The sequence below is a fragment of the Oculina patagonica genome, chromosome 7, assembly GCF_052425735.1.
Source record: "Oculina patagonica isolate OP01 chromosome 7, crgOcupat, whole genome shotgun sequence".
NCBI classification, from domain to species: domain Eukaryota; kingdom Metazoa; phylum Cnidaria; class Anthozoa; order Scleractinia; family Oculinidae; genus Oculina; species Oculina patagonica.
Genome location: NC_135764.1, coordinates 11,988,953 through 12,012,842, shown reverse-complemented (window position 1 = coordinate 12,012,842; position 23,890 = coordinate 11,988,953). Strand labels below are relative to the sequence as shown.

At 38.4% G+C, this 23,890-nt stretch overlaps 1 protein-coding gene across 2 annotated transcripts in view; it reads right to left on the bottom strand.

The window, feature by feature from the left end:
• Nucleotides 1–23,890, bottom strand: part of LOC144659409 (uncharacterized) — a 32,209-nt gene extending 8,319 nt beyond the window's left edge. Inside the window, exons 1-12 of one of the 2 annotated variants that reach the window (XM_078519824.1) lie at nt 23,740–23,881; nt 17,401–17,657; nt 15,869–16,142; nt 14,692–14,978; nt 13,794–13,946; nt 13,254–13,297; nt 12,701–12,801; nt 11,761–12,085; nt 10,538–10,597; nt 10,023–10,076; nt 2,273–2,598; nt 1,053–1,185 (exon numbers count right to left, since the gene is read on the bottom strand). In XM_078519824.1, the coding sequence (XP_078375950.1) occupies nt 1,053–1,185; nt 2,273–2,598; nt 10,023–10,076; nt 10,538–10,597; nt 11,761–12,085; nt 12,701–12,801; nt 13,254–13,297; nt 13,794–13,946; nt 14,692–14,978; nt 15,869–16,142; nt 17,401–17,657; nt 23,740–23,865 (2,140 nt within the window). In that variant the 5' untranslated portion in view covers nt 23,866–23,881. Of the gene's footprint in view, nt 1–1,052; nt 1,186–2,272; nt 2,599–10,022; nt 10,077–10,537; nt 10,598–11,760; nt 12,086–12,700; nt 12,802–13,253; nt 13,298–13,793; nt 13,947–14,691; nt 14,979–15,868; nt 16,143–17,400; nt 17,658–23,739 lie in introns of both variants that reach the window. The other variant, XM_078519823.1, reaches the window with a different exon arrangement.

Here is a 23,890-nt window from a genome sequence, read left to right as displayed (position 1 = left end):
TGAGCAAAATTCATATCAATGTTGACGGTTACTCTGCTTATATATAGTACACTCAACAAAATTACTGGATTCTGATTGGACGAGAGCAGTACAATTAATCCCAAATTGTACTCTCCAGGAGTACCTATTACTTTTCTTTCTGAAGTTGACCTGAAAATTTCCGAAGACTTTCGGAGATTTCTGAAGTTGACCCCGAAGTTGACGGAAGTCTTCCGAAGATTTCTGAAGTTCACCTGAAGACTTTCGATGATTTCTGAAGTTGATCTAAAGACTTTTGAAGTTGAACCGATGTCTTCCGAAGATTTTCAGATGTTGCCAAGTTTAGGGAAGATTCAGAAATTTACTTTAAGTATGCTGGAGACGAACCGAGCAGTTATAAAGCTTACCGTTCCGAATCGTAATTTTGATTAGTATACTAAAAATAAAAAATCGCACGACCTTCACGTACAATTCGTGATAAATAGATACTCGCCTAAAGGTTCGTGCAATTTTGAGAGCTTTCAAAACATCACTCGTACCCTGTTAATCCGAATTGAACTCGAATCGCGCAATTTCCTATAATTACATTGAACCGAATTTAAACAAAATGGAGACCAGATTTTTTTTAGTCTTAAACAGCGCATTTTATGGATTTAACTCAGAGACTCAAAGGATAGTGCAGAATTCAATGGCGCCTATCAATTGTCAGTAATAAGGTTTTAACATCCAATTCCTCTGCATGTTCAGAGCTTTTCAGCATCAAACAGAAAAAGTTGCCTAATCATGTAGAATCCTCATAAAAATAAAACACGCTTCTTCGTTTGCACGCGATTTCTGACCTACAGGTATTCCACGCCTAGTCGAAGTGTCTCGAGAGAGAATTTCACTTTCAAGATAGTATACCGAATAAAGTTAATAACTTCCAGCTCTTATTTTTATGGATGTATTTGCCGTGTTGAGAACTTTTACTTTCATTGTGGAAGATAACAAAGATTTGCAGTGCCGAACGGTTGACGCACAGATTACAGCAAAGGAAATACAGTAAAAGAAAAATACTAATGGTGATAACTCACCGAAGGTTCCATATATCTCAACTCTGAGACAGTTTCCCCGGTTTCTTTGAGTTGGATGAAAGCGAAAGTACCTGGCAGACACTGGCACTGGTAACTTGTGCTGGTTAATCGTGTAACCTGTTCTGTGAAATTCCTTTACAAAAAGGTACAAGAATGTGTCAGTTCATCATGCCACTTTCTTCTCTATTGTTACGAAAATTATCTCGCTTTGTTTAATATGAGCGAACTTCCAGAACTCTCTGATGGAAACTGTCTATCTTAGAAATAGTACTCACTCAACCGTGACTTGAAAGAGCATTCACAAACAGTTAACTGGTTTTAGATTGTGTGATGACCTAGCCTATTCCAGGCGTCCGGTTAGTTGGGAGCAGCGCGAAGAACGGCGAGTGGAAAAAATGGCGATTTTTTTTTTGCTCGCCGTTTTCTGCGCTGCTCCCCAACTAACTGACTCTTGAAACAGGCTTGTTAGGACCTTGTTTTAGAAATATGTAAAGTGCTAAACATAGGTAACTCACGTGAAATGTTTAAAATTGTCGATATAGAGTAAATTCTGGAACATTAGAGTGAAAGTTTAAGAGCGAGACGTTTATCCGATTGTGAGGTGTGTAATGTTAACCCTCGGACATACAAGCAAATTCGAACCCCCACCGTCGTTCAAAGGGGGTGGGGGGGGGGGGGGGCGTAGATGGAACCCCTCCCCAGGGTTTTCGCTCTAAAGCCTGTAGCTTACTCTACAAGATGACGTATTTTTGGTTGGTTGTTACGCCATATGCCGTCACATGACGTCATTTGTTTTGCCATCTTGGATTTCACCCTTTTCTTAGAAAGTCAGAAAATAACGGAAATTGATGCAAAATCAAAGCAGAATGTAAAAATAAACAAATTGTACGAGTTTGTTAAAAAAACTGGAAAATAAAGAAAAATGTTTAAAATGGCGATTTTTGTCCAGAACTGCTTGTAATTATGACGTTGCCATGACAACGTAAAATATCATGGACACATGGTTGCCTTGTAGAGTTATTCGTCTTTTCAAAATTTTGAATAAACCTCGTGGGGAGTGTCGCCCCCAAACTACCCCCCCCCCCCTAGGGTGTCCTGGGGTTAAAAGATGTGAAGTAAAGGTCCTGTTCTTCTTTTGCTAAAAGTTCTGTCTGGAAACAGCCCTGCTCTACAACGATACTTGTAACAACGATGCTTTTTTAAATGAAATTGTATCTCACCACTTCCACGCCACTCCCATTCTGATAAGTTGTCCAGTTACTTCCATCTTGCGAATAAAGCAATTTGAAAGCTGTAGCCCAAGCTTCCCAACCGTGTCCCCGGTTACCCTGGGTACCCAGCCCGCACGCCTGAAATGACTGTCCGAAGTCAACTTGAAGCCATTCTTCATTTCCAAAAAGCAATCTAGCACACCAACCATGGACTCTGTTACCATTAAGTCGACCATAATAGGGATAGTGAAATGAGTTAAAGTAGGATGACGCTGTCATCTGATTATCAGCGATGATACTGCGATTGGCAATACCGACGGCATTATTGAAGCAATCTATAAGTTTAAACACGATAGTTCATTAATAAATGACCTGGGTAAGAGTGCAACCAACGGATTATATTTAAGCTCCTTTCAGTAGAAGATTTTAAATTCAAGTCTATATCTAACTTGATTTGATAAAAGGTGTCTCCCGAAATTTGACATGACACCGTAGTTCTGAAGCCCTATTTCTGTAACGAACGCTGAATGAGGGCTAATTTTAGCTCAAGTTTAACGTAAGGTACTCTAGTTTATGTGTTTTTTAACCAAAAAGACTGCATATACGGCATTTTGTTTAAATCAAGAATTCTATCAATTTAATTAAGAGTGTTTACAACTTGAAATGTGAGTCAAAATTAATACCAAGATAGACATGGAAGAAAATAGAAAACACTCGGCGGAGAGCTGAACTGTAGCGTTCTTAAAGCATGCACGTCTCAAATAAACTGAACTAAAGCATTCTACATCGTCATTCGATTCAACTTTAAGCAAATCAGGCGAAATATCTGAGGAAGCGGGCATGTGTTATCTCAATTGTCAACTCCATTGTCGCGGCCGGAAATGCACACGGTCGCATCGCCTCCCACTAGCGAATCACAGAGAACTATGAACTATGAGTGTTAGCTAGGCGCAGAACGCCTAAAACTGAGGGAAAAAGAAAACTATGTACTCACATCAGCGCTTGAAGCGATTCCTTGGCTATCCAATCCGACATGTTTCTTTTAGAAATAACCGACAATGTCCCGGATGTATTTGAATGTGGTCGAGCGCGTAACGCCCGCTTCCCAAACTTCAACAGTAAAAAACTAAGTCTTTAGCCACGGTAAAGTTCAAGCCAAATATCGTTATGACCGCCTTCAAATCAGCCCGTATAGTCTAGTTCCGAGTCCTAATTGATGTGGCTAAAGACCTTTGCTGTCTAAAGCAAGCTCAACATTATCTGTACCTGGCAAAACGAGCCGACCGGTTATCTGTGTTTAACCGCCTAAAGCTCGGTTTGAGGTACGATAACAGCCGACGCACAACTTGCAAATCGTAAGACTTTCACCTTCACGGGACTTAATGATGTCCTCCGGCAAACTTCCTTTAGACAGCAGAATGGAAAGCTATAGATCACAACTGTTCAACTAGTTAGCGCGCGCAACTAGAATTCAAATGAAAGAGAGGGGTTGGAGTTAGAGACTGGGCTAGACTAACCACAAGTAATTCTAGGGGGAGGGAGACGGGGGGGGGGGGGGAGACAGGGAGGGAGAAAAAAAAGTAAGATTGCATTCACTACATTAGACAGGGCGACATTTCATTGGAAGAAAGCCGAACAATTCTCCGTATCCTCAAACAAAAACAAAAAAACAAAAAATGAAACCCCATACATTCCTTAACAGCCGATAGCCACCTTTTATCAAATCAAGGTAGATATACAAATGAACTTCTTTACAAAATAAGCTACGTTTCAAACCCAAACTGTTAGACTACAAAAACATTTATATCTCATGTTCTATTATGTCTGTTCCCTTGCGATATATTTTTGGAAGGAGGTCTATGGACAATTTTTTTTAAAACTGAAAATTTGCGAACGCCTTACTCCAGATAGTCAGGCTGCTATCGTCCAAAAAATAGCCCAATTGTTCACTTTTGTGATAAAAGCGTGAAACTTTGCATGATTACTACTAACCATATAACAAACAAATTCCGATATGGATCCAAGATTAGTTAAGCCCTGGACCCGAGATGTGCGCATGCCCTAAAACGCTCAGCATGGAAACGAGGCTGCAAATGAAATGGCTTCAGAATGGGTCTCAGATAAAAAAAAATACATTTAAAACTGATATATTGATCACATTTGTTATTTTCTTCGCTATTTTTATAGCAGAGATTAGAATTAGTGTGATCACGTGACCTTTCTTTACACTTTACAAATTTGGTTTGGGGTTCCTGTGATGGAACGGTAAAAATAGATGCATGTGCTACTCTGATTATCTTTGATAATAGATAAGGTGGTTATTTGGGTGGTAATCAATCCGATTGAATAAAATTTGGGCTAGACCAATCAAGAACTCCATATGGGTCACGTGGCGAACAATTTAACTGACTGAATGTGATTGGGATTCCTGTGGTGGAATGGTAAAAATAGAGGCCTGTGTAGGTTTATTTATCAATAATTTTCAAAGCCCAGTTGTCATCTTTTTTATTTTAAAGATAGCAAAAACCTTTTCACAATTTGGGCTAGACCAATCAGAAACCCCATATGGGTCACGTGACCAAAACAGCCGCTTTGATTGCATAGTGGCTCCGTAAAGATAACTAAATAGCGGAATGAACTGATCTTTTAAAAAAAAAATAGGAAAGAAAGAAAAATGTAAGAAAAACACTTTTCTCTACCTGCCGACCACGAACTCACGGCTGTATGCAAAATAGGTACAAAGAATTAATGAGGTCATGGTCACGCAATACATGTCACACAACAACAGTTTTAATTTACAATAATGATTTTTAATGCCAAAAATCCTAAATGTACACTATGAGACGTCGGCATGACCTGTTCGTCTTGGGGCCGACTTATCAAAATATTTACAGCACATATTGCAGCCTTTGCAGACCTTACAGCACACACTCAAGGACGAGAGGTTCTCTTTGTCCTCAGCCATGAAATCGGAGGTGTTTTACTCGAGGCTAAGAATAGGGACTCAGAGGCATCTTGCCTGGCAATGGCAGCGATGATTGTAAGGAGAGAAATACTGCAGGTCAAAATCTCTTTTAATGGAACATTTGCCCCCAACTGCCAGACAGATTCAGTTCCAGCCTCACTTACAACATTGCTAAATATGATAATGAGAGGCCCTGCGATGAAAAAGGATTCAGCAGAGAGCCAGGCGTGCCTTACTGTTGCTCAATTGTTGGTTTTTAACAGCATATCTCGATTTCGAGACAAATCCGACAATGCTTCTGGTACCACTCACAGTACCAACCATATAAGAGGCAGAGAGTGCCCTCTTCCAATCCATGCAGCTTTGAAGATCCATGGAGCTACAACAGAAAAATCACTCGTCGATGTCTTCTACAAGCTTGCAATGTGCATATCCTATGACCGCCTCCTATCCATCTCTAGCGACATAACTAACAGCGTTATTGATAGGTATGACAGGGATATATGAAGAATACAGTAAATCCGAGGCGATTGATGGGCTACCAGCTCGACCATTTAATGAATGGAAAGACGAAAAGATGAAGAAGTGTCCGCAGTTTCTCTACTGGACCACAGTGCTAGATTTTGAACTTCTTTACCGTTGTCTCCAACTTGTGAGAGCATTCGCGAGGCTGACTTTTCTTTGTATCTTAAAGCTATTAAAGAGTTTCTTCCGTGGATGTTTGCTCTCGACAGCCAAAACTGTGCAAGGTGGCTTTCAGTGCATTACCAGGACATGTGCGAGCTTCCTGTTAAGCATCCAGACGTTTGTGCAGAGTTCCGTAATGGCGCTTTTGTGGTGCACAAGACACAGAGATTGTTCTCCTCAATCGCACTAGACCACGCCCATGAACAAGTGAATGGGTTGACCGAAAACCCTGCTGCGCTGAGACGATGGATGGTTCCTGGACCAGAACTGTCAAGAATGGTTGACAAATTCGAGGAAACCATCTCTGCTAAAGAGAGCCAAAAACACCATAAACAAAATCTGGCAACCCAAAGTGCTTTTGCAAAAAACATACTCAATTTGGTGTCCTCGTTTGAAGAGCTCGGCAATCCATTCAAGGAAAATGGAGAAGAGTTGACAGCCCTACACACAAAAGACAGTATGAATAAAGAGGTTGTGCACACTGTTAGAAACGCAAGGAAAATGGGAGAGCAACAATGCAAAGCATTCTTTAAAGAGAGACTTGAGGACAAAAAAAACTTCTGAAAGATACCCTCAAGAAGAATAATCTGCCTACGTTCAACGACAGAGGAAAGAAGATCTTGTCGAAAGATAAGGCCAAAGTGACGGTATTGAAGGAAGACTGTGCCTTGTTCTCGAAACTCTATATTGCATGTCAAAACCGTGATGGCAACCTTGAAGACTTCTTCTTCCTAGGTGGTTTCGCTACAGCTTCCAGAGGGGAAAAAAGTCTTCGCAACGCACGGAGAGAGCGTTTTGTGTTCTGAAGACAGAGAAGACAGAGCAGATGTGAGTGCTCTTGCGCCCTGCAGTCACGAGGAGGCTGATTTGCGGATGATGATACACGCATTTGACGCTAGCTTGAATGACTTTCGACGAATAATGATTTAAAGCAATGATACCGATGTTGTTGTGTTGGCCGTTTCCATTGCCCCACTTCTCCCATTAGATGAGCTGTGGATCTCATATGGCTCTTTCAAGCATGTCCGTAACCTCCCAGCACATGTCATAGCTACATCCCTGGGTCGAGAGAAAACCTGTGTGTTGCCGATGTTTCACGCATTGACAGGGTGTGATACTGTTTCATTTTTTGGTGGCAGAGGAAAAAAATCGGCGTGGGATGTATGGAAAGTGTTCACTCACTCACACTCTTAAAGCATTAATGATGTTGCCAGAGGATATTGATGAAGCATGCATGGGTGTAATTGAGCGATTTGTGGTACTCCTATACGATCGCACCAGCAGCTTAAGAAAAGTCAACAAAGTCATGCAAGAGCTTTTTTCAAGAAAGGTGAGATCCCTTGAAAACATCCCCCCCCCCCCCCCCGCCACCCAAGCATCCTTATCGCAACATATCAAGAGAACTCACTGTATTCCAAGGTGGTTATGTATGGAGTCAGACCCTGTTAAAGCAGCCTACATTACCAAGTCCCGCTAGATGGGGATGGCAGCTTGAAAACAGTCACTGGGTGCCTTATTGGACGACACTCTCGCAAGCCAAGGACTCGTGTTATGAGCTGATTCGCTGTGGTTGCACAGTTGGTTTTCGGGGACGCTGCAAATGCCGAAAAGCCAATCTCACCTGCACTGGGTTGTGCAACTGTGGAGGCAACTGCAACTAACAATCACACAGAAGTAATCACTATATTAACTGCCACCTGAAGTACCTGATAAAACTGTTAAGTCATACCCGCTTTGTGAATAATTCATGCATGTTTTAGGTTATTTCAGGGTTCGTTTAAGTAAAAAAGGTATTTTCTATCATTGAAATGACATGGTTATATCTGGCTTTAATTATTCATAACCATACGGACTTACCATACGGGAACACACAAGACAACCCTCATGAAGAGGAGATGGCAGATCTAATCTACTACTCAGTTTGTAAAATGTTGCCCTACAAAACCTACGTCAATGCATACGAGCTGTATCCAAAGCATACTTTGCTCCCTCGTGATCCCCCTCTAGGCACACACTCGGTTGTAAATATTTTGGTAAGTCGGCCCCAAGACGAACAGGTCATGCCGACGTCTCATAGTGTACATTTAGGATTTTTGGCATTAAAAATCATTATTGTAAACTAAAACTGTTGTTGTGTGACATGTATTACGTGACCATGACCTCATTAATTCTTTGTACCTATTTTGCATACAGCCATGAGTTCGTGGTCGGCAGGTAGAGAAAAGTGTTTTTCTTACATTTTTCTTTCTTTCCTATTTTTTTTTAAAAGATCAGTTCATTCCGCTATTTAGTTATCTTTACGGAGCCACTATGCAATCAAAGCGGCTGTTTTGGTCACGTGACCCATATGGGGTTTCTGATTGGTCTAGCCCAAATTGTGAAAAGGTTTTTGCTATCTTTAAAATAAAAAAGATGACAACTGGGCTTTGAAAATTATTGATAAATATACCTACACAGGCCTCTATTTTTACCATTCCACCACAGGAATCCCAATCACATTCAGTCAGTTAAATTGTTCGTCACGTGACCCATATGGAGTTCTTGATTGGTCTAGCCCAAATTTTATTCAATCGGATTGATTACCACCCAAATAACCACCTTATCTATTATCAAAGAGTCATAGTAGCGCATGCATCTATTTTTACCATTCCATCACAGGAACCCCAAACCAAATTTGTAAAGTGTAAAGAAAGGTCACGTGATCACACTAATTCTAATCTCTGCTATAAAAATAGCGAAGAAAACAACAAATGTGATCAATATATCAGTTTTAAATGTATTTTTTTTATCTGAGACCCATTTTGAAGCCATTTTATTTGCAGCCTCGTTTCCATGCTGAGCGTTTTAGGGCATGCGCACATCTCGAGTCCAGGACTTAACTAATCTTGGATCCATATCGGAATTTGTTTGTTATATGGTTAGTAGTAATCATGCAAAGTTTTACGCTTTTATCACAAAAGTGAACAATTTGGGACGATAGCAGCCTGACTAAATACTGCGACATCATGTTAGGGTTCTCAAAGGAGAAGATGGATCTGCTAAATTATATACATATTTTAGGGAAATCGTACTTGTGGACATGTCGTTGCAAAGAAATATAACCATGTTTGAGCCGCTTCGAAATAATTTTGATAAAGGAATATCAAACTGAAAAGTACATCTCTTTTAAAATGAACAATTCAAATTTGTTCAAGAAAAAATGGAACATTCCTGAGGGAATAAATCTTGTGTAGTAATTAGATCAATAATTATTTAACTGTAGTTACCTACTTAGTACAATAGTTCACTTTAATTTTCACTTTTCTACTTAAAAAAGCCTATTGTAAATGAATTATTGTAAAAAAAAAACCGGAAACTTGTTAAGATTTTTTACAAAGGTATGAGTGTGCCAACCAACGAGAAATTCCTTCTAATAACAGCATTTTTTTGACATTTACATTTTCCATATTTTTCTCAGCAAAATTCCTGCTCGCAAAGTCTGTTGGAGTTCCTATAAAGCAGCTAGGAGCATTAAAAATCATTTGAAAATCTTACATAAATGTAACAATTTCACTTTATTGTTTTGTGCACCGAATAGGAGTAAATAGAACAGTTTAGCTGGAAGAATAAACACGAAGACGTTGCCTTGAACGGAGTCTGCTTCCACAAATCTTCAAAAGGACCATCGGAAATATCGACACATCAAAAACAGCGACTTAATACCAACAATATTGAAACAATTTTCCCAAATGCACTTCAAAATAATGTTAATGATAATAAAATTCAGTTGTTTTGATCTAAACGCAATATTTTTCCAGATCATTATATAATGTAAGTATTTTGAGAAAGCTATTTAAATGCCTATATTAAAAAACTGTGGAATGGCTACTTAGCAACTCAAACCATTCTTGAATAATTGTTGCAATAAGCATCCATTTCAACATAATTTCTGCAAATTTATTTCTTCTTTTCTGCGATTTAAGCCATATTTCATACCTAGTTAGTCATAATATTGGCCCAAACCGACTGTTTTAGCAGGCTATGAAATTTCAAATTTACATGTACTTGTTTGATTCGAATCTGAATCTGTATGGTTCTTAATCACAGCCCAAACCCCGTCCTTCTTACCTGGTGAAGAAATCGACCATGGCAAATAAGAGGAAGCCGTTGTTGGTAAAATTGCTGTGGAGAAATAATAAATTTTGAAACCATTTTATTTTTTTTTCCTTATATCGGTTCAAGAGCAACCGTTGCATCATTACTTCTCGCTAATGTAAGTAATAGGCACTTTGCATAAATGGCATTTGCATTTGCATAACAATGATTAAACATTCTCGCAGACCCAGGGCAGTTAGTTGGGGGCGAGGAAAAGGCAAAACAAGGAGGAAAAAAGCTCCTGGGCCTCCGAGGATGATGAATAAGTTTTATTTAAAAGGTTATTGGCAGCACCTTATAAGGCAGTTTCAGCATCAATTTCAGCTTTAATGGACATCACGAGTTAACACATGCACGCATTGCGTGTATATTTTTTTAAGATTGGTAGCAAGTCGAAGCAAAATGAATTAGTTTACAAAAAGAATTGCACCATTACTTTAGCTACAGCACATGACTAATTCTTGGAGACGAAAATAAAGTTAACCTACTGTGATTATGATCTGCGGCTGAAGGTGTCGAGGAAGTGGGTGCTCCACATTCGTTCATGTCTGAAAGTGAATATTAATTATATGTGTTAAACTATAGATTAAACAAAAATTCTGCAATGGAAGGGATATAACGCCTATAATTCACATATCCTGATACATAATGCAAATCTATAGCGCCAAGCATCCTGTAAACTAAAATTAGCTTAAATTGATGAAGAACTAAGAAAAAAGTTAGAAATTAGTAAGTTGCAATTGTTTTAACATAAAATTCTTAGCAAAAATAAAAATATATACTTTATCAGTGACGGTAGTAGCAAAAGAGCAGGTTATTTAATTTGTTAAAAAAAAACTAATTCGATTCGGCTCAAGTGAAGTATGGCGTCTGAAACGGCCTTAGCTGTTTATATATATGGTAGGTTCCTTTTATACTGAAATTTCTTGTTGAACCAACCTACACTGATGAATTTGGCGCTTTTCTCTTTTACCACATTACAATGGGGGTTGGGGTTGGGTGAAGGGTTAGGCCCCGTTCAACCCTCTATACCTTACATGGGTGCCCGACGTGATAATTTCCAGGTATCCGGAATTAATGGATTTATTATGACTGTCAAAATTACTTCATAATGGTTGGCTGTGAGCAAGCAAATTTATGAATTGTTAAAAAGGATTTACAGTGCCCCTGCCTGAAGGCCCATGTAATTTTAAGAGAATCTGTAAATATCACTCGTAGTGTAATCCTTAATTACACTGACTTTAATACAATTCAGATTACCAATACGAAAAAAAAAACATAAACAGCTTCAATTAAACAATCGCCCCCTAAAAACTAGTGCGTGGGAGGCTACACTTAAGTGTATTTTTATGCACGTAAGTGCCAAAATGCACTTTAGTGCCTCAAAGAACGTTTTATTATTTTTTCTTTTGAATTTTTTTTTTCAAATAATTTGATGTTTGACTTTGCAAACGAAGACTTCCTCGTAGAGAGGTACAACGTCTTTTGAGCTTAATTGATGTGTTGATGATTACTATTATCAGTTTGCGGCTGTTGCGCTGGTTGGTGCGACTCCGCAATGAAAAATAAAGTTCGATGTTTGCACCGAATGGCGAACATGGTGAAGCTAGTCAAGAATTTGAGCTAGTTAATAACATTTTTCACTGATCCTGTTATTTTTTCAAGCTCATGCAAGCAATGGTAACCTTCGTTGTTGTAACAAGATACGTACCAACGCAGCTAGTATATGCCGGTGGGCCAATGTAATACCCAAAGGGACAAACACCGTCCACACTGAAGGACCAGTCATTAACAGATGTGATGCCTGGTGTGGGTGGTCCGTCATAAGAACAGCCTTGTCCAACCACCGCACCTCTATCTATTAAGATGGCGTATGATCCATTCATACTGAACACTGCAGTTGGCATTCCAACATACAGGGTAGTGTCATTACTACCGAGGATGACATACTGAGAGAGTGTGTCCACTTTGTAGACTGTGTGTCCACTGGGCAAAAGAACGAGCCTGATGTAGGAGGAGGTGCGCGGCTTCTTTATCTGCAGGAAATAATATTAACAAGATTTATAACAGCTGTAACAAAATTCTAGAATCTGATTGATTCTTAGCAGAACCCTTTTTATACCAAAATAGGACACAGTCAGATACGGTGTCCAATAACAAAGCGTCAAATTACTCCAAGGTCCTCTAATTTTCCCAAGTTAGGATCACAATCAGATAAGGTGTCCAATAACAAAGCTTCCAATTACCCTAAGGTCCTCCAATAACAAGAGGTCCAATAAAAAGAAATGTGTGCCTTGCGCTTGTTTTTATGGTTAGTTCTTGTGACTAAATGCTCCTTATAATTTTCCAGCATAATGGTGAAAAAAAGTGACTAATTTACAGTAAAGTGTTTAGTCGCGCTTATTTTAGCTAACGGCCCTTTTTTGGTTGTCTTGTTCTGGGTTTGAATATGGGTATCTTAAGAGAAAATTGGCGCCCTCAAACAAGAGGAATATATCAAAGAGGAATCGTGGCTGTTTACGGTGAAGGTCACAGATGCTACCGGGGTCAACGAGTAATACTGTTTCTATATTTATTAACATGGCGGTGAAAAAGCACAAAAAGACAAGAGTTGTGATTGTTAGGGATGCTGACGAAATTGACGTTCTTACCAGTCGGTCAAACTTGATGCTCAACTGAACAAAGCCCGATCCACTTTTACTGATAGGATTTCTTGGAATGCGACTTCCTATAATCACTCGAGGAGTATTACCTAGGAGATAAATTGTCTCATACCTCTGTTATTGTTTTTCTTTGTTTGTGTTAGAATTATAATACCAAATAGTAGATATTAACGTTGCAACAACAACGTTGCAATCGGGAACTCAAAACCAGGTACCTTGAGTGGGAAACAAATTGATAAAAGACGTTAAATCGATTCTTGATTGTGATAAATTATATGTATTCGGCATTACTAAAAGGTTGTTTCTACGTTTTCATTTTGTTTACGCTATAAATGACAATTTTCTGTGAGGTTATATAAGACATTATGGGGTAAGGCAGTAACAGCAAGTGAAAAGTATATCTTCAGTTAATGAGGTGATTTATTATTCAATGAACAAATACATGTCGACCAAAACGCATTTTATGCAGTTAAAAATTTACGATCTGAATAGCAGAGATTTTCTCTTAAAGAAGTTTATCGTGTTTTAGAAACATACTTACTTAGGCCAACGAGTATAGTGACACATCGCATTTCAGTTTCCAATCTATAGCAAAGAAATACATAATATTACACAACTACACCATCATGGTAAACGGTATGAATCGCAACTGAGTCACTGTCAAGTTTGTTGTGTGTGGTTTCCACACGAATCTTGGATGTCAGTCAAGCGCTAATAACTATAATGTACCTTTTCTTTCATCGATTTACGCTAGAAACCTGTTACTATCTCGGAATATCATGTAGCATTAATTTTAACCGACAGCAACAACTACATTCCTTCCACTTGATGGAAACGAATAATTCACGATCTCAAATAACTTTTCTAATTCACTCAGACAATTTAAATCATCCTGAAAATACCCAGCAGAAAATGGAAAATAAGAGTGCAGATGAATCAGTCACGTTTGCGTCTTTTTAGTTAATCATAACTCCATAACGCTGAAAAACCAAAGGTAGATTTTAAGGATGAAACCAAATTAAACATTGTTGACTAGTACATTTTTTCATGATTTATGTATGATTTGTGACAAATCACTTACCCTGCCGAGTCCACTGCTTTAAAGCAAAACAACTGCTGTCCGATTTGATGCTGGCTAGGGTACCACGTGACGTTTCTGTAGTAGGACCCTCCATGGAAAGTTACAGCAGTAAGTTGCATTCCAGATGGAGAAGATGTGATTACCTCGACAATGCTGTTGAAAGTTCAGTTTATCAGAAAATAACAATTGAAACGATTCCTATAAATTTCGTTGTATGCGATGGAGTGCTAAGCTATGCTGCCATGCCATGCTATTTTGTGTTATGTCATGCATGCTATGCAATGACAAGTGCTGTCGAAATTCTTAATACGAACAGTGTCCGTATTTTCGAGGTCCAATCTTAAGAAGTTGTTCGACTGTACATAGAGATATAAAGTTAAGAAAGCTTTTTAGATTAAAAAAGCAAAGCTTTTTCTATCTAAAGTTACCTATTAAGGTCATTGCCCCGAAATAAAACTGAACATAGATTTTTAACCAAACTTCGCCTACTGGTTTATTACTTTAAGGGAACTTAAATTTTGAAATAAAAAAGAAGGGTCACCAGATTCGTTTAGGAGCAGGAAGACCTTGTATATTCCATATAATTCCTTTATAATTCCTCTGCGAGTACTGGCAAAGTACACTTTTTTAGCGAAACACATAAATTGATCTGTTTTCATTTTACAGAAAGAAATCAAAAATATGCGAAAAAATTGATAGGTCACCAGGCTCGTTTAGGAGAAAGTGACAATTTACTTCTGTCGCGGACTAAGCCGCATAGAAAAAAGCCGCCATTTTGTTGATGCGCGCGCGCTAATTACACGTTAAATTCTGCGCAGTAAGGATGCGCAATGCAATACAGGGCAATGACCTTAATTCGGTAGCAAAATAAAAACAAGTCAATATTTAAGTAACTTACTGTTTTGAAACGTCTGCAACCTGCACCTCAATGACTGCTGTATATACCGAGCCGACTTGGACCTCGGAACATTCACCATCTTGGGGAGTGAATGACGTAAATACAGGAATGTCGTTACAAGAACCAGACTGACCACTTATTATGACAAGAAACTGCAACCCTACAGCACTGAATGGTCTGACGCTATTGAAGTTGGTAGTTCCTGCCGGAAAGTCTTCCAGAGTTAGCGCTACAGCGTAAGTGCCAGCTGTTCCATTCGCACCTTCATACTTTAGTACACAGGATATCTGTAACGGTGATTCAAATTGATTATCTAAAATATTTATGTTATGCGGTAAACTTTGGCAACTTACGTTTTGCCCTGCCATGCCATGCCTTGCTTTGCTATGCTATGCTATGCTATGCTATGCTATGCTATGCTATGCTATGCTATGCTATGCTATGCTATGCTATGCCATGCCATGCCTTGCTTTGCTATGCTATGCTATGCTATGCTATGCTATGCTATGCTATGCTTTGCTTTGCTTTGCTTTGCTTTGCTATGCTATGCTTTGCTTTGCTTTGCTATGCTATGCTATGCTTTGCTATGCTATGCTTTGCTTTGCTTTGCTTTGCTTTGCTTTGCTTTGCTTTGCTTTGCTATGCTATGCTATGCTATGCTTTGCTATGCTATGCTTTGCTTTGCTTTGCTATGCTATGCTTTGCTTTCCTTTGCTATACTATGCTATGCTATGCTATGCTATGCTATGCTATGCTATGCTATGCTATGCTATGCTTTGCTATGCTATGCTTTGCTATTCGTTTTATTTCAATTATATAAAAAAGTGATTTTTTTTTCTTTGTGCCCTCTCGGTATTAAAAAAATAACTTGATTCGCTTTTTTCACGATCCCATAATACATCTTGTTTTATTTAAATAACCCCCCAAAATTTTTGCATAAGCATTGTTTTCAATTTCTCTGGGGACGATTGCACGTCACTGTAAATCCCAAGAGAAATTGAAAACAATGCTTATGCAAAAATTTTGGGGGGTAAACAAGATGTATTATGGGAACGGTGAAAACAGCGAATTGAAAACTAATAGCAGCAACTTTAAGACCATCACATCCCGATCCTGGTGGCAATAAACACACACACACTCAGATACGCAGCATGAATCTAACAGTGATATCATTTACCTCATCAAGCACACCGTAGGGGAAGCTGTCACTGTTAAAGTTAGACTCCGAGTAAGTTGAAAAACGACATCTCACAACATCGCCATCCGGGTCTTCAACTGGGATTCTTAAAGACTGGGGACAACCCTCTAGAAATCTGACAAAAGCCGCGCTTCTTGATACTGGAGATGAGTTTATTCTTCCGTTATCGGCTCGTCTAGTAAGGTTGAGGGCTGTAGTCACCAGCCAACTCCCGCCACCGCGGGTCAAATAAATCCAACAACAGGCAGAATAACTGTTAAAAAAGACATATAAGACATTTCCCAAAATGTTTCATCATACATAAACTGCAGACTTTATGGATGGTCTTAATGGCCCCTCAGAAGATTAAAAAAATTCACTTTGAAAATACTCAGATTTTGAGTGTTTGAGAAACTGCCTAGGTGTTGAAATGACGACTTCGCCCCTATTATCGTTTTGTTGTTTGAATGATCTTTTTCTATAGCATGATTTCATCAGAAACGTTCAACTTCTTTAAATGGAAGCGAGAAAGTACGAAAGTAGGTGACGAATGAAGGAAGAATCATTGAAAGTTATTGCTTTTCGCTGGAGTGCCATTTTGCCCTGAGCAGCGCGTAATTAATTGGAACGCTTCAAGGTTAAATTTATGAAGAAGTCACAAAAGTTAAGAACAAACTAAACCTTCATTTTACCGAAGTTGTGTGCATTCAAAACTGCCGTAAGCGGCAGCGAGTCTTGTTAGCTGTGTGCTCTTGGATGAACATTCTAAACCAACTACTTGTCGCTTCTTTTGCTTTCAAGCGGCCATTTTGATTTTTTAATACGTGTTATCGTGGCAGGAGGTTTGGAATCAAAATGGATGGGGACTGGGACGGCCAAACAAATCGGAAATTAGTTAATTCTCCAGACAACATATGATCGCTCAACGAGTTGTGGTGAACGGAAGTGGAATCTCATATTATAAACGGAAGTTAAAATGCTGCTTGTGGAAAAGCCGGCAATAGACGCAAAATCGCCTAAATATTTTGCCGAGAAATCTCAAAATAGTCTAAATACCACTAATAAATTCTAAATATCTTACTAAAAACCCGAATTTCTTTAGTAAACAGTATTTTCCGCTACGGGTACGGCCGGCAAAGAAAACATTATGGCCATTTTACCCGCCCGATTTTGCATAGTGACATTTTTAGGTTACTTGACGTAACATTTATTGCTGTAAATCAGTTTGTAAAAGCGATGTAAGAAAACCTCTGGCTCACGCTCTTTGCTTCAAATCGCCGAATTCCTCCAAAAAGATCGGCTTTCTAGACTTACCTCTAGTTGTTAGAAGGAATTTCTCGATGAAACGATTTTACAGCCAGATTGCATTGAATAATAAAGATTTATACACATGTATCCGTGGTATCAAATCTGCATTGAAAATATCTAAATGCCTAAAAACTTAATAATTGAGTTTAAGTTATTTATTCCTTCCTCTATTTTATTTTCAAACGGTTGTTGTTCAAACCTAATATCGACACAAAAGGACATACCTTACAGACCATTCCTCGTCGATGGAAGGGAAGGTGTAAGTGAAGTTATTTTCACCCATAGACCAATCTTCAGTGGTGCTATAGTCTGTACAATGGAAGGCTGTGCTGGCGATGGTTGTCGAGGCACACTGTGGGTTGGAAGCATCTGTACAACTTGCAGTCCATGAACCTCCGCCAATAAGACTTCCTTGGTCGATCGTACTCTGTTCACAGTACACAGACGATCTTCGAAAAGCCAGACGGAAAGTAAAACGCATCTGTAAAGGAAATAGCAGTTAACATGACAATGTTTCAGGTGAGCACAAAAATGTTGATATTATTTCAAATGATTGCCAGAATTATTTAGATGTTACTTCTGAAATCGTTGTAGTGTAACGTCGGACTCCTAAGTTTTGGTGATGTCCCATACTTTGTACCAAACCTTAAAAAACGTCAAGTAAACCTTGATAGCTACACCACCTAACACGTTTGGAGTTGGATGTCTGTAATAGTTCTGAAAGTTATCGTCGATATCTGTTATTCTGCAATAACCCTAATTGGTTTAATTCCTCAGATTTACTTTAACGTGCTTTTGATTTGATGTTTGCATTTGCGGAGAAGGCAGTTGGTTCGGGAAAAGAAGCGACACAAACAGGTCTTGGAGTACTTGAAAGGACGGAATGCGGTCGTAGAATAACTTAACCACTTCAAAAAACTGAGATCTATACACTTGGGTTAAATTGAATATTATGGTTAGGCCGGAGGAGGGGAGGAGCAAGTCGGTATATTCCTTTGTCCTCATAGCGGTGCCCGGATAAAAGGGATGAAATGCTGCCAATAAGCTTGTTGCTAAGAATGACGTCATCCCTATATAATTTTGCGCGCCAACATTAAAACAAGTAACGTGTTTTTTCAAATCCGGAAAATGGAGGAAGCCAAACATTTCATTTTTCTATGTCCATCCACAATGGTGAAAGATGCCCTAAAGTACGTTTCCTATATTTCTGAGATAAAAGCGGAAGTTGCGGCACTCTCCAATGTTGTCATGGCAATGGAATGCAGGGTTTGTAATGTCGTATCAGCAGTAAAATTACGGTAACAGGCCTTGCGATCCCTGGAGCTTAATGTCTAGTGTCAGAAAGGGTTTGATTGTGTGGGAAACGTCTTTTGTTATTGATGCACAAAAACGCTTTTACAATGCACTTAAAAAGCTACGTGCTTTTTCATATCCAAGAAATGGAGGAAGCAAACCATCTGTTTTTCTTACTCCATCTGCACCTACTGAAAAGATGCCCTAATGAAGTTTTCATATATTTTTAAGATAATTGCGGAAGTTGTTGCACTCAGATGTTTTCATAACAATGGGATTCGTGGTTTGTTATGTCGTATCAGCAGTAAAATTCCGGTAATCGGCCTTGCCAGCCCTGGAGCGTTATGTCTAGCGTCGAAGAGGGTTTGATTGTATGGGAAACGTCTTTTGTTATTGCTAAACAAAAACAATTACGGAAGTTACGTGTGTCTTCATATTCTGGAATTTTTCTAGCTCCATCCACACATAGAAGTGTAGTTTTCCTGCACTTCTGAAATAAATGCGGAAGCTGTGGCACCGTGATGTGAAACAAACTAGTTTAAGTTTTTATACCGGCTAATTTAAGTACTTTTACTAATGCTTTACTATGTCGAGTAAGGCGTTGATGTCTGAGATTGTATCAAACCAATCAATCAAAATCTGTCAGCTAATCATTGACGCCTTGCAAGCATTTATCGCGCAACAGACTAAAATAGTCATAATTTCATATACCTTACTATTGTTTTGAGAAGCTGTTTTTAGCTTTCAAAAGTAGCTCACAATGTACACTTCCTATTAACTAACTTAATTATTTCTTTATGACGAAACCATTTTAATGTTTTGGACGAAGCAATGATTTTCAGTGGTTTACTGGATATGGACGTCATTAATTTTAGTAAGTAAACCGATAAGTTACTCGGGAAGTTTATTTTTGTTGTAGCCATAATTCAACCATTAATTAAAGGGAATGTTCCTTCTACACTAAAAGCGCAAAACTATTCATGTTCGCTTTTAAAGATCTTTATTAATTTTATAAGTTAATTTCTGGAGTGTTATGTCTAGCGAGTTTGTCTCTGCGCGTTAAGTCTTGATTAGTAAAAGTGTTTTCACGCTACTTTTGCAATCACGCAAGTCATACTTCAGAAATGGAGGAATGCTTCCATTTTTTTTTTTCAAGCACCACTCTCAACTTAGGGAAAAGGTGTTAAGTTGGTTTAATGTATTTTTTTCATCCTGAAGATTTTAATGCTGACGCCAGTCAGCGCTCGCAAATTTACTAATGCTTAGCAAGCAAGTTTGAGGGTGATAGTTGACCAAAAGCTGGATGTAGAAGAACTTTAGAAATGGACAATAATAGCTTGTGCTAAAAATCATAAAAAATACGCGTAACTGCGTAAAAATACTTAATGTATATCTGCATGATAAAAACCGTCAAAGGCTAATGGTCTCTCTAACACCCACTTAAGAGTATCTTGCATGCTAATCAGATTAATCTTCATTGTTGCTATTGTCATAACAGTGGGATTCAAAGTTTGTTATGCCGTATCAGCAGTAAAATTACGGTAATAGGCCTTGCCTGGAGCGTTATGTCTAGCGTCGGAGAGGGTTTGATTGTATGGGAAACGTCTTTTGTTATTGCTGCACAAAAACGCTTTTACAGTGCACGTAAAAAGTCACGTGTTTTTCATATCAAAAAAATGGAAGAAGCAAACCATCTATTTTTCTAGCTCCACACCTAGTAAAAGATGTCCTAATGAAGTTTTCATATATTTTTAAGATAATTGCAAAAGTTGTTGCACTCAGATGGTAAACAAACTAGTGGAGGTGTTTATACCGGCTAATTATTGAAAGTACTTTAACTAATGCTTTACTATCTCAAGTAAGGTGTTGATGTCTAAAATTTTATCAAACCAATCAATCAAAATCTGTCAGCTAATTACTGACGGCTTGTAAGCATTTATCACGCAATAAACTAAAATAGCGATGATCTCATTTACCTTACAATTGTTTTGGGAAGCTGAAGCTTTTTAGAAGTTAATAGTCGCTCACAATGCACTCTGCTTAATTACTTACTCAATAAGGTCTTTACGACAAACTTTTTAACGTTTTTGAGTCTAATGCTTGCGTGCGCTTTGCGCATGCGCATTAGACTCTTTGTAGTATGAAAAAAGCTGTTAGCAATCCCAAGGGAATGGTTCGGGATCGATAATCGTTCGCTGTAATGTAGAAAACAATGACCAGCTGCAAGATCGGACTCCGTACGGACACGCACGATTAGTTTCAATTAAAAACAGCCAATCAGCGACACGTGTTCCCACGCATAATTAAAAGTTCTTTTTCAAGTCACGATTATTCAACACTTGCACAAGACGAAATAATTTTCCAGTTAAGGCATTTGTAAGCTTTTTGTGAAAATAAAACTTCGTTTAAAGGTCACTTAAGCACTTGTGTTTTCGTCTTGCTTAAAAAGCAAAACGTCTTTGAGAAAAAATATTTCGACGGCGATTCGCGTTTATTTACACAATGTGACCAAATGTTTATTTTGAGAAAACAGAAAACTTTACCTCGTATTTTGTATTTAAGTCATTCGAATTTTTTTCTTTCACAGTGCAAACGAAAACCTTCAAAAATAAAAGATGTACATGGATAAATGTAAATCAAGCTACGTGACTAAATCAAAATGAGTTTGTTTGGCCGCTTTGCCGCTTTGCAGTATTACACTGTCCCGGGTCTTTGCATGTCATTGCCATACACTGAAATCGAATTTCATGCTTTTATGACTCTCAGAGATCTCAAGTTCTTCTTACAGCTAGAAAAATCATAAAATGGTTACAGTAATATGGAAGTGATGATTCGCAAAATTTGTACATCACGATAAACAGTCTTCGCTCCTGTGTATCCTAGCTCAATAATAATTGCCTTCCAGCGTTCAAAAGGTCATCATTATATTGACGAAAGCATTTAAACCCGTTTTTAGGAAAATCTGTCACTAAGTGTTTACAGTACAATGGAGTAACAGTCACTATTTCAAGTGCTTTTATTGCAAAATCTGTTTCAAGAGTCATCATCAAAATGGTGAAAAATCTGAAAGAAAACGATGTGAAGTTCTTCAACCCTTGTTGTAATGAACATGATTTTTGTAAATCGTCACGCAATCTTGTCCAAATGTTTAATCGTTTCTGCTTATACGGACAATACTGAAGAAGTAACATCAACTTCTGTCCATATATACTTTCAATTTTGTGAAGCATATAACATTTATTACCGTTCGTTTTTATCCATAATCATCCACGATGCCCCTAGCTTGCTATATGTGTTCGGGAGTTTAAAAACTCCCGAACACATACCTCTAACCAATTTTAACCGGCTTACGAAACCCGCGCAATCTGTATCACTATGCCATAAAGCATTAGACTCATGTCACCCTTGGTGACCTATTTTTAACAAAGCAATCATTTTCAGTGGTTCAGTTATGGACGACATTTAGTGAAGTAAGCCAGTTAGTTACTCGGGAATTTTCTTTTTCTTCTAGCCACAATTCAACTTTTAATCAAAGAGAATGTTCTTTCTCATAGGCGCAAAACAATGCACGTCCACTCTTAAAGATCTCTAATAATTTGTAATTTTAAAAGTCAATTTTTGGGGTATTATGTCTAGGAGTTTGTTTCTGTGAGTAACGTCTTTTGTGATTGATTAGTAAAAGTGTTTTCACGCTACTTTGCACTCACGCAAGCCATGCCTCAGAAATGCAGGAATGCTTTCATTCTATTTTTATAGCTCTCTACACAACTTAAGGGAAAAGTTAAAAAGTTGGCTTAATGCAGTTTTTCACCTTGAAGGTTTTAACGGTGACGCCAGTCAGCTTCCTCAAATGCAATGATGCTTTGCAAGCAATTTTAAGGGTGAGGTAGGTGGGGAGGATACATTGTGAATGTGATATAGTTATGAGACCGATAGCAGGATATTAATGATCTTTAGAAATGGACAATGATAGCTTGTGCTAAAAATCATGAAAAAATGCGTAACTAAAAAAAATACGCACTGTATCTGCATAATAAAAACCGTCAAAGGCTAATGGTCTCCCTAAAACCGACTTAAGAGCATCTTGCATGTTAATCAGATTAATCTTCATTGCTGCTATTTTCATAACAATGAGATTCACGGTTTGTTATGTCGTATCAGCAGTACAATTCCGGTAATAGGCCTTGCGAGCCCCGGGGAGCGTTATGTCTAGCGTCGAAGAGGGTTTGATTGGATGGGAAACGTCTTTTGTTATTGCTGAACAAAAACGCTCTAACAGTGCACGAACGAAAGTTACGTGTGTTTTCATACCCTGGAAATGAAGGAAGCCAACAATCTCTTGTTCTATCTCCATCCACTCTTAGTAAAAGATGACCTGATGTAGTTTTCCTATATCTCTGAGATAAATGCGGAAGTTGTGGCACTCAAATGTTAAACAAACCGGTTCAAGTGTATATACCGGCTAATTATTTATAGTACTTTTACTAATGCTCTACTATCTCAAGGCGTTGATGTCCAAGATCTTATGAAACCTATCAATCAAAACCTGTCGGCTAATTACTGACGGCTTAAAAGCGTTTATCACGTAACAGACTAAAATAACCATTATTTCATTTACCTTACAATTCAGTTTCGGAAGCTCGTTGAGGTTTAAAAGTTTATAGTCGCTAACAATTTTGACTGCATATTTACTTACTTAATTAGGTCTTTACGACAACATTGAAACTTTAAGAACCTTGGAAGTCCAGACAAAATTAAGAAATTGCTTTTCTTAAGTAGATTTCATCCGGAAAATAGACAACGTACTGATTCGATAGCAAATCACAGAGAAGGCTACACGTAACAATGAAAGTGCATTAATGGTGATCACCATACAAGGACATTAACACTTGAAAGAAGAAGAAAAAAGAGGCAACATGTGGTTTCGTGAGCATTAACCGATTTAGGCGAGGAAGACATTAAACGCAGAGAGAAATGTAGCACAGAAGCAACTCTGAGAAATTCAAATACCTTAATCTAGTATGGTGTTAACAGACACCCCTATCCACGGACAGATGACGGACAAATAACAGAGAAAAAGAGAAAAACCTCCTTGAAATTTACTTCAGAGAACAGGTGAACAAACACGGAAGTTGAAAGGAAACCCCTTGAAAGCTTCAATTTATTGAGTTTCGAATTGCGTTTATGAGTAAGTCGAGACAACTTTTCATTGAAAATCGATTTTCAGCTTTTTCAAGAAAAATAAAAAGTATTAAACTAATTACTCGTACCGTGTTGCTGTAGGAATCTGCAGGGGCCCACATTATAGTACCATACCGGAAGTGAGATGCCTCGGTCAACGATATCCATTGCAGAAGCAGAAAACAAACAAGACTAGCGGACATACACCAAGCCATCCTTTCGTCGAAGAAGTTGTTTCGA